Source organism: Mastigoproctus giganteus, chromosome 11, assembly GCF_048544385.1.
Source record: "Mastigoproctus giganteus isolate SK-2022 chromosome 11, ASM4854438v1, whole genome shotgun sequence".
Taxonomy (NCBI): domain Eukaryota; kingdom Metazoa; phylum Arthropoda; class Arachnida; order Uropygi; family Thelyphonidae; genus Mastigoproctus; species Mastigoproctus giganteus.
The window spans coordinates 92,597,985-92,614,059 of record NC_143585.1 but is presented as its reverse complement, the minus strand read 5'-3'; the positions used below and the strand labels follow the sequence as shown (position 1 = coordinate 92,614,059).

Here is a 16,075-nt window from a genome sequence, read left to right as displayed (position 1 = left end):
TTAATCCAATTCCAGTAACTTGAGAGTCTACTGTATAAGATTTTTAATTATTTATTTCACATGTGTACCCCCCCCACACACACACACCTCCTTTGCTAAGGACCTGAAATCCAGAAAGCCTCTTCCAAGCTTTCTGGATAAAGGATTTGGTACTGTACTTTTAAGTTTTAAATACATATGGCCAATGGTACATATGTACATATTACAATATATGTACCACATATGGCCAGTGGTACATATATACAGTATAAGGTACATATAGCCTTACCGTGCAGTGTAAGTACCCAGCTGAAACTGAATTCCGAAACAATGGTGAGCTGAAGGTAAGGATGATATTTCTAGTAGGGACTAGGTTCCCAACCCTATGCATGTATATTCGTTAACTGCTATTACTTCTTGTGATTTTAACTCGCACCAAATCTCCTCTTCAGACACTCTTCAAGACAATCCCATTCAAAGTTTGCAGCATAAGATGAGTTGAGTGTCTTATGAAGTCATTATAGTGACTGACATTCCCTCCCCCCCAACAGAAGTGGCTCAGAAGAATTGTTCTGACTACCCCAGGGGGGGGTATATTGGCCATACATATCCCCTAATAGAAAAACAGTAGAAGGTAGTTGCTGAATGAGATCATCAGGGTCTGCCTGGAGACATCGATCCCATGTAACAAATATACTCTCGTCTCCTGCTCTCCAGCCAATTTGCAATCCACCTAAGAACTCATCCCAATATGTTATAGCTTATACCATTTCTATTTATATGCCTCTTTATCGCATTTCTGATCACTGCCTTCATGATATTTCCTACCACTAAAGTCAAACTAACCAGTCGAAGTTTCCCCACTTTGCTCTCTGAACCACCTTTATGTATTGGCAATTCGTAAAAGTGATTAAGAGAGCAGTGTGGGTAACTCTAATGCACCATAATTTCTCCTTACCACTAAAGTCAAACTAACCAGTCGCAGTTTCCCCACTTTGCTCTCTGAACCACCTTTATGTATTGGCAATTCGTAAAGGTGATTAAGAGAGCAGTGTGGGTAACTCTAATGCACCATAATTTCTCCTAGCCCAATGATACTCTCTCTCAGAATTAATCTTAAGGAACAATGTATTCTTTCATAATTACGAGATATATGACATCAACTCCCTAGATCTTTCCCACCCATTGACTCAAAGGGTTTTCTAATAAGCAAGAACTGTAATTGTATTATCTAATTCCATACTGCTCAGCTTGACTTGCATAGTTTTTACTTACAGTGGAGTTCTTTTTTTTTTAAAGATTGACGAAAAGCATCTACTCATTTGTTAGTAAAATAAGCTGATTATCTGACTTTGTGAATTTGATTAAAGGAAAAAACTCCATGTTTCTGTATTAATTAGCCTGATTATTACAAATACGAATTGCACGTTTTATTTAAAACATCTTAAAATTATTTTAAAAATAAACTATAAATGTTTGAGCATGACTTCCAGCACAAGGTTTCTCAGTCATGAAGTCACTGATGAAATAACAAATCAGTGACTTCATAACAAAAATCAAACAGGAAATCAATCACTTTTCTGTCATCAACAAGGCCATTACTTTTTTCTTCATGAAGGCAATAGAAAATTACTTTTCTTTTGAACAATTATGATGCCACAAAGGCAGCAGAAAGTTCAGAAGTCTGTCTGATAATAGGAGAAAATCCATTTTCATAAGGAAAGCAGCTGAAAACAGGCTGTTTTCTTAATAAGTTATGAATTTAGAAGACGCTATCAATCTACAGTCAGTTAACAATAAAATAAATACAGTTATTAAGTAAAAATAAGAAGAGTTAACAAAAAATAAGTTTAAAAGAATTACCTCTTGGCAAACTGCTTTAGCTTCATCACTGAATTTAGAAGAATATCTTTCTCTATCTTCCTTAACTCTCCTTTCTACTTCTTCCCTCTTAACCTTTTCTTTTCTTGCACGGAATGGCGCCTTTATAATTAAGAAAGTTGTACATGATTTAATATTAATATAAAAGTGTGTAATGTAGATTCCTGTCCCAAAATTTAAATAATAATCTTTATTAACAAAAAAATGCAGAAAACAGTGCCTTAAACAAACTCCAGATCACTTTACAAATTCTGACATAATAAAAGACTAAACATACTATAAATCAAAAACACAATAAGAAATGATGACATACTAGATAATCAGTAAAATTACATGCAGAAGTTTTCATGCCAAAAGAAAGTACCACAGAAACCGGACATTTTCAAAATCAAAAAAATACAAGGTTGCTTTACATGTGGATAACATCAAGATTATCTAAAGTATTTCTTGATTAAGGAATACCTTAATCATTTCAACTGCAAATATTTAACAAGTTGAATTTTCATATTGATGCAGGGCGGAAAAAAGTTAAACATTAAAAACAAAATTTACATGTTAAGATGTGAAAATTAACGATAAATTCTATCTACTGCATCATATTTCTGAATGTGCAGTATTTCCCATAAATTAAATATTCTTTCAAAACAACTCTCTGAACAAAATATTTTTACTTCATAAGCACAGGTTCTTCATCATTTTATTTACTATCTTTCTTTCTTTATTTATTTATGTCATAATTTTATTTTAGTTCTGATACACTTTCCTAATATACAGTAAACTCCTTAAAATCTGGCAGGCTTAGGGATTGAGAGGTGCCAGATTTAAAAAATTTTTCAGAGTTTTGAAAAGTATACCTAGTGGTTGAGCAGTTTTAGAAAATCACATTTAAATAAACATTAAGCACAAACAACTGAATATATTTACATTTGTAAGCATTTATAATGACTAACTTGTTGTTTCATCTATTTTTGCAAGAAGAATTTAACTGCACAGAGAATTCAATAATCTTAATTCTCATGGCAGAAATAGCTTGCCTTTGTAATGAGTAATCTTCATATTGCACTACTTCGAACAGCTTCAAAAGCTTTAGCTAAATTTCAACTTTTAAATCTAACTTTGTAACCATATGACAGTCCACATCAAACAATTTCTTTACAACTCTTTTATCTGTGTGCATTAGCATTAGTTGTGGCATACGATGCAAGAAAGCAAGCTTATGCAGCATCAACCAAAAAATAAAAAAATAAAATAAAATAAAAAAAACCCTCCCATTTCACCCCTCCATTCGTTCCAAATGCCTGTCCAGCTCGGCCTTAAATTTATTTAGGCTATCAACTTCCACAACAAAAGATGGAAGACTGTTCCACCAATCAACTACCCGCTGGCTAAAGGCAAATTTCCGCACATCTGTTCTACAGCTGTCTTTCCTCAATTTGAATCTGTGCCCCCTCAGGTTCTTAATCTGAGCAAGAGGAAAAATCCCATCAGCATTCAGCTTGCTCAAGCCATTCAAGGCCTTATACACTTCAATCCAATCATATCACCTTGCAGGTGCCTACTCTCCAGGCACTGCAATTTGCAGAACTTAAGCCTTTCTTGGAAAGAGCACCCTTTGTTCCCCTCACCAATCTTGTAGCCCTTCTTTGTACTCGTTCTAGCAACTCTACATACTTCCTAAAATGAGGCTTCCACACCTGTACACAGTATTCAAAGTGTGGTCTGACCATTGCCTTGTACAACGGGATAATCACCTCATCCCAACTAGAAAAATTTCTATATATCATTAACAAGACTCCATAACCTGCCCTGGCACCCATCTGCACTGCTCAGCAAACTTCATATTCAACTGCACAATTACCCCCAGGTCTTTTCCACTTTCCACTTCCCTGAGTGTAATACTACACAGTTGGTATGTTTCTCTTCAGTTATTGCTACCTATATGAAGTACTTTGCATTTGTAAATGTTAAACTTCAATTACCACTTAGGCGCCTCCGTAGCCAGGTGGGCAGGAGCAGCAGTGCGTAGCACATGCTTCTTGATTAGACTGGGGTTCGAGCCGTGACCACCAAATACGGAGGATGTGGAAAGGTCAGGGAATGACCACTGCATATCCCGGAGCAATATGGCCTTAGTTGCTAATGCTCCTAAACAACCAAATAACTAACTAACTAAATAACTAATTGCCACTTCCCAGCCCATTTGCCCAACTTATCTAAATCCATTTGGAGTAGCATACTGTCTTTACTGTTGTTAAGAACCCTGCCAACCTTTATATCATCTGCAAACTTGGACATTAAACCTGATATATCTTCATCAATATCATTGATAAATATACAAAACAACAATGGGCCCAACACCGAATCCTAGAGAACTCCACTAATAACATTTGTCCACAAATAGCAGTGTCCACTGATTACCACTCTCTGTTGTCTCCCACTCAACCATCACTTTATCCACTGTAGCAACTTACCCTTAATGCCATATCTCTCCAATTTGTACACCAGTCTTCCATGTGCAACAGTATCAAAAGCTTTCCTGAAATCCAAGTATATGACATCAACATTATTTTTGGCATTCAGTTCCTTTGTGACCACATCATAGTATCCAATCAAATTGGTCAGACAAGACCTCTCTTTAACAAACCCATGCTGTGTCTTAACTATTACTGCAGTCTTGTGTTGTCTAGATGATCCTGCAGCGCTTCTTTAACCAGTGATTCCATTATTTTTCCCGGAACACAAGTTAAACTAACAGGTCTATAGTTACTTGTGTCACCTTTTGAACCCCCTTTGTGAATTTGTGATACATTTGCACACATTTAGTACATGAGGACCTCCCCTGAGTCTAAGGAAGCTCTCATAATTATGGCTACGGATTTGCTTACTTCCCTTGCTGCCTTTAATATAACTGGATAAATCCCGTCCACCCCAGGTGTCTTCCCTATGTTTAACTTCAACAATTTTTCCTCCACTTTGCTCTCAGTTATTACAAAATCACTTAGCTCCCTGTTAGAGTTTGATAAACTTCTGGCACTCCCCTCATTGAATAACTCCACATGTGTGAAAATGTAGATGCAAAAAACTCATTCAGTTTATCAGCTACCTGAGCATGATAATCAAAAGTCAACCCATCTATGTTAAGTGTTGCAATCTGATTTATCCCTTTCCTTCTAGAGTTTACATAAGTAAAGAACTCTTTTCTGCTTTTCTTTGCATCCTTTGTCAAGGATTTCTCATAATCTGCCTTTGCCTGCCTAACCACTTTTGTGACTTGATTACAGACCAGTTTATATCTGCCATAGGCTTCTGTGTTACCTGATACATTATGCATTATGCATCCTATACATTTTTCTTCTCTGCCACGAGCCTTATTAGTTTGTCTGACATCTATTTAGGCCTAAACCTTTAGGTCGTCTCTGGTATTGTTACCAGAGACCAACTGCTATCTTTTGAGGCACCAGTCAGTCCTGAAACAGGCTATCATAGTAGTCTCATCTTTTAAATAAATAACAATTAAGCTATCAGTGAGTCAGCTGTTTGAAAGTAGTGCAATGCCGAGCAACTTTCTGCAAAAGCAAATTTATTCTGCTAGGGGAATAAAGACCACTGCATTATCTATGAAGTTTAAATCCTGCTGGTTGCAAAAATAGATTAAAGGAGAAAAATATTATAAAGAAAGAAATGTCATTCTTTTTTGGATGGATTCTTAAAGACTAATGCAATCCTTAATACGAGTGCCAGATTACTTTCTTAATATTTCCAGATTATAAAATGTTGATTTTTTTGTAAAACAAACTGGATTTTAAAGTATTCTGAATTCTGAAGTATCTGATTTGACAAGAGTTTACTATAAATAAGAGTAGTGAAGCAGAATTTATTTCTACAAATAATGATTCTTTCGAAATAATTTTCAGCAATATTCATTAGAATGAAAATTCTGGTACAATAAAATGATTCTGAACCCCCAAAAAGTTTCCAGTAATGGGATATTACTGTATATATACAGAGTAATTCACAACCGTATGTCATAAATTCTACAGTGGATTAAGTGGATTCCTGACAGCAAAATAAATTTAAAATTGACTTAAGAGTTTTTTTTTTTAAATCAGTGTACTTTTCAAGAAATATCAATGTAAAGATTTGTAACATCATTTGTATCAGAAGATAAAAGCAAATTGAGTTACAGGTCACTGCTTCCTATATTTAATCAGTAGAAAGATGGCACAGGTTTCAGCAAAAACTTGTAGTGTGTGAGATGATACAATTATTATTCAAAACTGAAATGGGAAAAAAAAAAAAAAAAAACTCATGCTTACCATCGTACAAATGAATGAAAGTTTTGACTCAACTTAATTATGGAATACTAATTTAATAAGGTAGCTGATGTACACCTGATACTGGTTGAATATATGGGAGGCCAGGTGTCATGCAGAAAAATGCCTAATAGCCTGTACCATAGGCACATATTGCTGCAAATGTTGGTCGTGTTAAACATTTGTTGTGAGCATATCAGTTAGTACTAGAGCATCATATCTATAAGTAGCCAACTACTAAGTATTTAAGTATATCTCATATTGTGAATACTTTTCATAATGAGTTACCATGATATTGCATTACCTCAAATAAGTAACATTTCACTATTGGAGAAGACTACTGTTACTTATTCTCTGCGAATACCACGACCCAGAGAGCACTGTTTTGGAGCTTGCTGGCTCCTCATTGATGGGTGGGCAGGTACCCTAGTGTTGCAATGATGACAACCCAATTGCAAAGTATAACTTCACAATATGAGAGATGCCTAATGGTGTATAAGTAATTAAGATTACACAATACATTTAGAGCAATACCCTCAGATTATGCAGAAGTTAACTAATGTATAAGTTAGTGTGGCAGCATCATGTCTATACACAACCAACTACTAAGTAGTTGAAAAACGGCATCATTTAAGTATATCTCATATTGTGAATACCTTCACGAGTTACCACAACAACCCAGTTGCAAAGTTATACTTCACAACTGGGGTTGTCATCATTGCAACACCAGGGTACCTTCCCACCAATGAGGAGTCAACAACCTCTGAAATGGTGCCATCTGGATGGTGGTATCCGCCAAGAATAAGTGACAGTAGTCTTCTCCATTGGTGAAGTGTTACTTATTCGAGGTAGTGCAATATCATAGTAACTCGATGTAAAGGTATTCACAGTATGAGATATACCTAAATGATTCATTTTTCAACTACTTAGTAGTTGGCTACATATAGACATGATGCTCTAGCACTAACTTATACGCTAGTTAACTTCTATGTAATCAGAGGCTATTGTCCTAGATGTATTATGTAACATTCATTATGAATAATAGCAATTTTTTCACAAAGATCTAGTTTCCTATATATAATTTACAGCATATGAAATGCAGAGAGCATACCTTATAAATCAATTGGCATATGAAATGCAGAGAGCATACCTTATAAATCAATTGGCATTTTGAGTTTCCAATAAATTTAATTTCAGAATTCACAACAACAAACATGACAATATCATTTGTTATTTGCTGTATTCCAGCATAATCACTTCAGTTATGCATTTTTTTTTTTTTTTTTTTGTACCGGAAGCGGCATCGTGCAACTTTCACATAATTTTCCTGAAAATCTAAGTAGCATTCAAAAAATCTCTTAAGAACATTTTCAATTCATTTTGTTTTCAAAAGTCTACAGTGGAATTTGTAATATGCAATTCTGGATCACCTTGTACATATTAATTTTTAAATTATACATAAAATCCATACCTGTCCTTCAATCATTTCATAAACTAAACAGCCTAAACTGAACCAATCTGGACTAAAGGTATATTTTTCATTGTCAATTACTTCAGGAGCTGAAACAAAAAAAAAATATATATATATATAATTAGATATAAAAGCATAATGATGTATATAAATATAAATTTACATTAAATTTATTATTTTTATAAGCTTATGTATTTTAAATTCTTTAATGGTAAGCATTACACTTCATTTAATTTACATTTAAAGACTAGTAAACATTACATTTTATCATTCCTATTTTACAATAGGAACGATACCATCTTCTTTGAGAAAGAGAAGCAATACAGCACAGTTGAAGACATATGCATGTATGTGTGTGCTACATCCTATAGAACCCTTTAATTATTTAAAAAATAACTTCTCCATACAAAAGCTCTTTGCTTCCAGATGAAAAATTAAACGTTTCTAAATGTAGAAAGAAAACACTTCAAAGCATGAAACAGCAATTGATAACGAATATAACAGCATTCATGTTCTATATAAAAGAGAATGGCATCAGTTGCTATTGCATTTGCAGAGCATGTTATTGTACACTGGTGTTCAAGGAAAGTGGCACCTCCAGAGCCAGGTGGGCAGGAGCAGCAGTGCGTAGCACACGCTTCTTGATTAGACTGGGGTTCAAGCCCATGACCACCATATACGGAGGATGCGGAAAGGTCAGGGAATGACCACTACATATCCCTGGAACAATATGGCCTTAGTTGCTAATGCTCTTAAAAACTAAATAACAACAACAACACCAAGGAAAGTGCATCACCCCCTTAAAATTGTAATTGTCGTCCGAATAACGTAAGAATATGGCAATATTTCTTGCAGATTGCATCAGATAAGATTGACACACGTAGGTAATGATGTAATATTGCATCACCTGTTACTTTCAGCTATATAAGCACGATCGGCAAGAGTTGCAGTCGTTCCTTGCTTGTGTCAGGATGGCGAGTTACGTGATGCCACAAAGAAAGAGTGCTATTGTTGCTTTACGTGAGGAAGGATGTTCTTCCCATCATATTGCTTATAGAGTGTCTTGTAATCAGTCGACAGTGAGTACATTTCTTTCCAAACTCAAGAATACTGGTTCTGCTGATAGGAAAAAAGGAACTGAATGCAAATGAATGTCTATGCCATATTAGAATATTTTGAGAGCACCTGCAAAATATTACTTAGCTTTGCCTTAACTATTAATATCTTTTGTTTATATTTCTACTTGTGACGCTAGTCATTAAAGTAACATACCATCACAAAAAGGGTTACAAATGTGAAATTCCTAGGTGATGCACTTTCTTTGAACACCAGTGTATACATTGAAGTGTTCTCTTCTAGAGACATTTGGGATTTAAAAAACTGTTTTCATACTCTTATAATCCTGTGCTTACATGCTGCTTCAATACTGCCTTACCTTTGGCACTAATGCAATGATGGAAGATGTCAGTACAGAACAGTAGGCAGGATGTAAGCCAGTTTGCAATATTTTTTGGTCAGTTTGCTACAGACAAAGAGCTAAAGAAGAGATCGTAATGTATGGACTTTTAAATCTATATTCCAAAGTGTTAGTATTTTAGATCTCTAAATTTTAATAAAACTACTGTTACTGCATTTTCTTTCTGTATCCAGTACACACACATCTAATTGATAGTAATGGCCTTCAATTCCCACATTATAAAGCTAATACGTATTTCTGATAAAAGTTTAAAAACTGATACTTAAAATTAATTAGAAAATTTTTAGTGACCAACTGTTTGAATATTTATTATTTACTTTCTAAATTTCACAGTCATTTGTAAAAATACAAAATTCAGAATACCATTTTCTGGAATATTTTTGTCCAATTATAATTACAAATCATGACATCAGTACATACTGATATCATTTAGACTACACTATAAAAATCCTCTTCAAGACATAAGAAATGAGGCAAAAAAGTACCCGGATTGGTGCGATAAAAAGAACATTAAGTGAAGGACCTCAAAAATAGTTTTATTGCAATTCAAAGTAATCACCACCTGAATGAATGCAGGTATTACACTGTTTTAATAATGTCTGAAAAAAGTCAGCAAAGGCACTCAAAAATGATTGTATTCAGTTCAGTAGTATTTTTTATGTCCTCAACATCCTGAAATTTTAAATATTAGTTCTTCACTTATGTAAACTTTAGAAGGAAGGGAATGAATCAGATCGGTCCACTTGATATCGATGGTTTTACTATTGATAATGCTGCTCAGGTAGCTGAAAAACTGAATGATTACTTTGCATCTACATTCGCACAAGGAGATATTCAGGGAGAGGAATGCCAAAAGTTTATCAACCTCTGGCAGGGAGATGAACGATTTTGTAATAACAGAGCAAAGTGGAAAAGAAGTTGTTGAAGTTAAACATAAGAAAAGCACCTGGAATGGATGGGATCTAACCAGTTATATTAAAGGAGGCAGCAAACCCTTAGCCATAATTATGAGAGCCTCCTTGGACTCAGAGGAGTTCCCCATGGACTGAAGATGTGAAAAATGTGTCCCCAATTCACAAAGGAGGATCAAAGGGTAACACAAGTAATTACAGACCTGTTAGTTTAACTTCGGTTCTGGGGAAAATAATAGAGTCACTGGTTAAAGAAGTAATGCAGGACCATCTAGACAAGGCTGCAGTTATAGTTCAGACACAGCATGGGTTTTTTTAAGGGGAAGTCTTGTCTGACCAATTTGATTAGATATATGATGTGGTGACAAAGGAACTGAATGCAAAAAATAATTCTGATATCATATACTTGGATTTCAGGAAAGCTTTTGATACTGTTGCACATGGAACACTACTGTACAAATTGGAGAGATATGGCATTAAGGGTAAGTTGCTATAGTGGATAAAGGGATGGTTGAGTGGGAGATGACAAAGAGTGGTAATCAATGGACACTGCTCTTTGTGGACAAATATCATTAGTGGGTCCCCCAGGGTTCGGTGTTGGGCTCATTGTTGTTTTCTGTATTTATTAATGATATTGATGAAGGTATATCAGGTTTAATGTCCAAATTTGCAGACGATACGAAGGTTGGTAGGGTTGTCAATGACAGTACACTACTGCAACAGGATCTAGAGAAATTGAGCAGATGGGCTGAGGTGACAACTTAAGTTTAACATTGACAAATGTAAAGTACTGCATATGGGTAGCAGTAATCACAGAGTAACATAACAACTATATTATTAATCAAGAATGGAATGAAAAAGACCTGGGGGGTAATTGTGCAACCGTATATGAAGTTTTCTGAGCAGTGCAGACAGTCTGCAAGAGTAACTCATGGTGTCTTGTCAATGATATACAGGAATTTTTCTAGCAAGGAGATAAAGAGGTGATTATCCCCTTCTTGTATAAGGCAATGGTCAGACTACACCTTGAGTACTCTATACAAGTCTGGAGGCCACATTTTAGGAAGGATGTAGAGCTGCTTGAATGAGTACAGAGAAGAGCATCAAGATTGGAACAAAGGGGTTACTCTTACGAAGAAAGGTTTAATTTCTGCAAATTGCAGCTTCTGGAGACTAGGCACCTGCGAGGTGATCTGATATAAGGCCATAAATGGTTTGAGCAAGCTCAATGCCAATGGAATTCTTCCTCTTGCCCAAATTAATTGCCTGACAGGACTAAATTCTTGATTCACTGTTTTCTTGATTCAAACTCCAAAGGTATCACTGAATTAAAAACAGCAAATTCACATTGAGGAAAGAAAGAAAGACAAATTCACATTGTAGAATAGACGTGCGGAAATTTGCCTTTAGCCAGTGGGTGGTTGATTGCTGGAACAAACTTCCATCTGTCCTTGTGGAAGTTGACAGCTTAAATAAATTCAAGGCAAAACTAGACAAACATTTGGAGTGAATGGATGGGTGAAATCGATAGGGCTTTTTTTTTTTTTTTTTGCTGATGCTGTATAAGCTTGCTTTCTTGCATCATATGCCTATACTAGTGCTAATGTCTGAAAGCTACATATTAGAAAGAATGTAGATCTGTTTAAATGGATGCAGAAAAGAGTAATGAGATAAGTGAAGGGAACAAAAGGTCTTACAAAGAAAAACTTCAAATCTGCAAATTGCAGTATCTGGATGCTAGGATCCTCCACAATCTGAATGAGATGTTCAAGGATTCGAATGAATTGACAAGCTAAATGTTGACAGAATCCTTATTCTTCCTGAGGCAACATACAAGTAGCATAAATTTAAATTGCGGAAGGATGGTTGCAGGATAGATATGTGGAAATTTGCTTTTAGCCAGAGGGAAAGTGGCTGTTGAAACAAACTTCCGGCTAATGTTGTGGAAGTGGTAGTCTGAACAAATTTAGGGAAAAATTAAACAAATCATTAGAGGGGACAGATAGTACATACCTCAGAAAATGCGGGGCCCAATTGGGGCATGCTGGCAGGGCCCATTGAAAAATTTAATATTAACCCCTCAATATTATGAAATAATGAAAAACTAAAAGTATTAATAATTGTTTATTATTTTTATATTATTAAAATTTGTTAACAATTGACCAGACATTTTGATTATGTAAACAAAACTAATCAGAAGGATATTTTTCTTGCCCATTTATCGGCAAAATCCTGGAAGACTTTCTCAAAATTGAGATTGCTTGCTTCTTCTCTTTCAACGGATACAATAGCAAGGCTGGTGAGTCTCTCTCTCTCTCTCTCTTGAAGCATATTGATCTTAAATCTGTTTTTATTAACTTTAATTGGGAAAAGCTTCTTTCCCCAGATGCTACAGTCACTGGAATCGTTAAAAACCTTCATAGAAATATCAATAAATTCTGAAATCCAGTGGCTCTTTCATCAGTTGCGAGAAATTTGAAAATATTTAAAGGATTTTTGAAGTATGATTCTGGAAGAATTAGTTTCAGTGCTTCCATTTCCTCTGCTAGCATATGGCCATAAATATCTGCTAGCTTCACAGACTTGACCAATTCGATGCCCTCAATGATTCTGGCATCTGAAAGTGTGATTTCAAAACTTGCAGCGTGCTTTCTTAACTCATCGTCTGGAATTCTTAGAAGTTTACCCAAGAAACCAAAAAGATTATTATGTTTTCCTAACTGCTAGAAACATGACTCTAGAGACTGCAAAGCCTTGTCTATAATTTTATTAAAACATTTTACCTTGTAAGCTTCCTTAGGATTTGTTATAGGTTCATCATCAAGCTTGTAATTGAAGTGCCTCTTTTGTTTTTGTAATCTTCTTGTGTGAAATTCGGGAGATACTCCCAATTCTGTCATAAGTTCTGTGGCACCAACTAAGACTTGTTTAAAGTCAGTCTCTCTATGCTTTGACATCCAGCACAGAAGATTTTTAAATGAAGAAAGAGCTGTAGCAAGATCTGTAGAATCACTTTTCAGTTCTTTACTAACAAAATTTATGTCAAACAACAAATCATGCCAAAATACTATTGAAACAATAAACTTGTATTCCTTCATCTGGTTAGCTAGTGATTCAGCTTCACTTCTTGCTTAGGCATCTTCTAATGCTATTTCCGAAAGTGCATAATCGAAATCACCAACTGGATACCTAAAAGCCTTTCCACTTTGCATTTGACACTCCCACCTTGTTTCATAGTCTTTGCTGAACGATCCTTCATTACATATTTTTAGTAAATTAATAAGAGGAGTTTACCTCGATATAGTACGTGGAACACTTCCATATGATACCCTCCAGAAATTAAAACGGAAAAAACGAAAAAATCGACAACTTACCGGTACATTAAAGTAAAATATAAATAATTAAATAATTAAAGTAAAATATAAATAATTAAATAATCAATTTAACACAATTCAAAATCAATTCAAAACAATTAAAATTCAAATTAACGCAATTAAAAGAATCTAACGAAAATATTCAAAACGATTTTCCTTCCTTACTTATTACAGCTCTGATTCATACTATCTAATTACATATTTTTGTAAAACTGGCCATCTCTTTGTTGATGCTGAAAAGAGACCGTACAGCCTTTGAAGATTCCAAAAAAGGTCACTGCATGAGGAGAGGTTTTGGTCATGTCCCCTAGAATTAGATTGTAATTGTGACAAGCACATGGTGTAAAAAACACCCTTGAATTTTCCTGTAAAAGTCCTGACCTAAAACTTTTCCTTTCATATTAGCTCCATCATCATAACTTTGACCTCGGATATTAGTTATGTCTAATCCTAAATTTCGAGATCCTGTTTCAGTGCATTGTACAAATTTTCTCTGATACTGCTCTTTACATTGATAAATTTTATGAACTGTTCATACACACCAACTGGCATATTGGGTAAGATTCCATTAGAGACGTATCTAATTGTCAGAGACTTTTGTTCCTGACCAGTGCCAGGTTAAGGCAAAATCTAACAGGGCAGTCGCCCAAGGTGCCATTCTTACAGGGGCTCCAGAAGCTGATTATAGGTCAGAGTCGGCGCCCTTATGCAGATTTCTAGGATATGCAAAGGGACACAGAAATAATCTTTTTGCCCCAATTTTGGGTGCAGGAATACTTTAATCTGGACCTGTTCCTGATGGCCGATATAGGGCATACAATCAAGAATAGCAGCAAAATACTTGGTGAATTTTATTCGTACTAGAAAAATTCATTTTCTAGTGCTTCTGGGAACTCTCTTTTCCTCTCTTCCTTTTAGTGTAGCCGCTTAGTGTGCTTTTATTCTTTTTTTACCTTCTAAAGAGAAATTATAAGGCAACAGACAATTAGTAAAAATTTTCTTGCATGTTTTGTTTCAACTTACTTGTTGTAGAATAACAAAATTTAGAAAATAACTGCACTTTATGCTTTATCATTGATTGATCAAATGAGGAACTCCATCATTCATTAAACTATAAAGCTTCTTATATTTAACCGGTTTAACAGATGGGTGTGAGAACAATAAGAAAATCTGTTTCGTGGTAGACACTCATCAACACCACTAGCTGGAGTGAATGATATACACACTTGATAAGAAGCAGACAGGGAATCTCTGCTTTTAATTTCTTATACATCATTGTTAATACCAACCATTACACATACATTGTCAGTACAATGTGCAATACAATAAGTCTATGAAACACTAATCCATTATTTCTTAGCGATGATTTCAAAGATTCACATATTTCTTCTGCAATACATTCATTGAGATCAATTATGTCAAGAAAAGTTAGCACAAATCAATTCTTGAAATTCTATTGTACCATATTAAAATTCCCAACATTTTTATAGCACTGATGTCATTACTTTCATCAATAATTAAACTGAAGTTTCTATTTCCTAAATCAGGTTTTAAATTATCTACGAAATGTGGTGCTATAGTATTGCATATCATTGAAGTACATTTTGTTCTTCGCAGTTTGAAATCCTTATTTACCCTGCAGTCTGAAAAACGAAATTCACAATTTTTTTTTTTTTTTTTTTTTTTTTTATGGAAACCCCAAACACGAAAGGTGTCAAAACCTATAGTACTTAGTACTGTGCATGGGTTGAAAGAGAAGTATGGGGGAATGCAGGGATATTCTTAAGGTATGTGGCACCCAGGTACCAATCAAAATTTGGCACCTGAATGCCAATTGAAATTTGCCGTCCCCCTTAAAATTTTCTTCATATGTGTATGTAAGTTTCAGGTTTTCAGGTGCCCCTTGAATGTTGGCACCCATATTCAGTGCACCACTTTCACCCTCAGGATGGCCCTGACCCTGCACAAATGTCACTCAAATGATCAATTATGATCCAACGCACAATGCACAGCTATGAAAAATGCTATGCTGCTTTCTGCCTTTGCACCTTCTTTATCGTCAATTTTCTTGAATGGCAATACTCTCTGATGCTGAAAACTAAAGGGCTCTTCGTCTTTCTTGTGATTAGTTTGTAATTACGATGCCTTTCAATATCACTTAATTTGGCTGTCAGCGTGCATGTACAGTATTTACAATTTTTAAAATAATCACCATCTAATTTGCAAAATCAGTTCTTATATTTAGCGTCTTTGAGCAATTGATCACAAAACTTTCAGAGAAAGGAAGTTGAAGAGTTCTGAGTAATTGGTGCAAATTCATATTATAATATCTCTCTCTGATCCGAAAATGATCCAGCAACAAATTTTCAGTAAAAAAAAATACTGATATCAGAGTAATATCAGATATCAGGCAAGTGAGGCATGTGCTCTGGGTGCCAAATTTGGGGACGCCTTTTTATGGTTAAAAACTGCAAAAATTCCAAAAGAACAGTTTTCAAGCGGTGCCAATTTTCTTATTTGCCCTGGGTGCCATCAACCCTAGTTATGCCACTAGTATCAAAACTGGACAATGCCATGGATCATTCATAATTTGTGAATGGCCCACATTCAAATTATGAAAACTGGAATAATAAATTTACTTACATCTTCAGCCTTTCTATCACAAGTTG

The 16,075-nt window shown here is 35.1% G+C and overlaps 1 protein-coding gene across 5 annotated transcripts in view; it reads right to left on the bottom strand.

The window, feature by feature from the left end:
- Nucleotides 1–16,075, bottom strand: part of LOC150078261 (G protein-coupled receptor kinase 2-like) — a 527,814-nt gene that overhangs the window by 108,515 nt on the left and 403,224 nt on the right. For all 5 annotated transcript variants that reach the window (XM_090385326.1, XM_090385325.1, XM_090385328.1 and 2 more), the window contains 2 exons: nt 7,645–7,733; nt 1,843–1,962 (listed from right to left, as the gene is read on the bottom strand). In XM_090385326.1, coding sequence (XP_090241452.1) covers nt 1,843–1,962; nt 7,645–7,733 — 209 coding nt within the window. The remainder of the gene's footprint in view (nt 1–1,842; nt 1,963–7,644; nt 7,734–16,075) is intronic.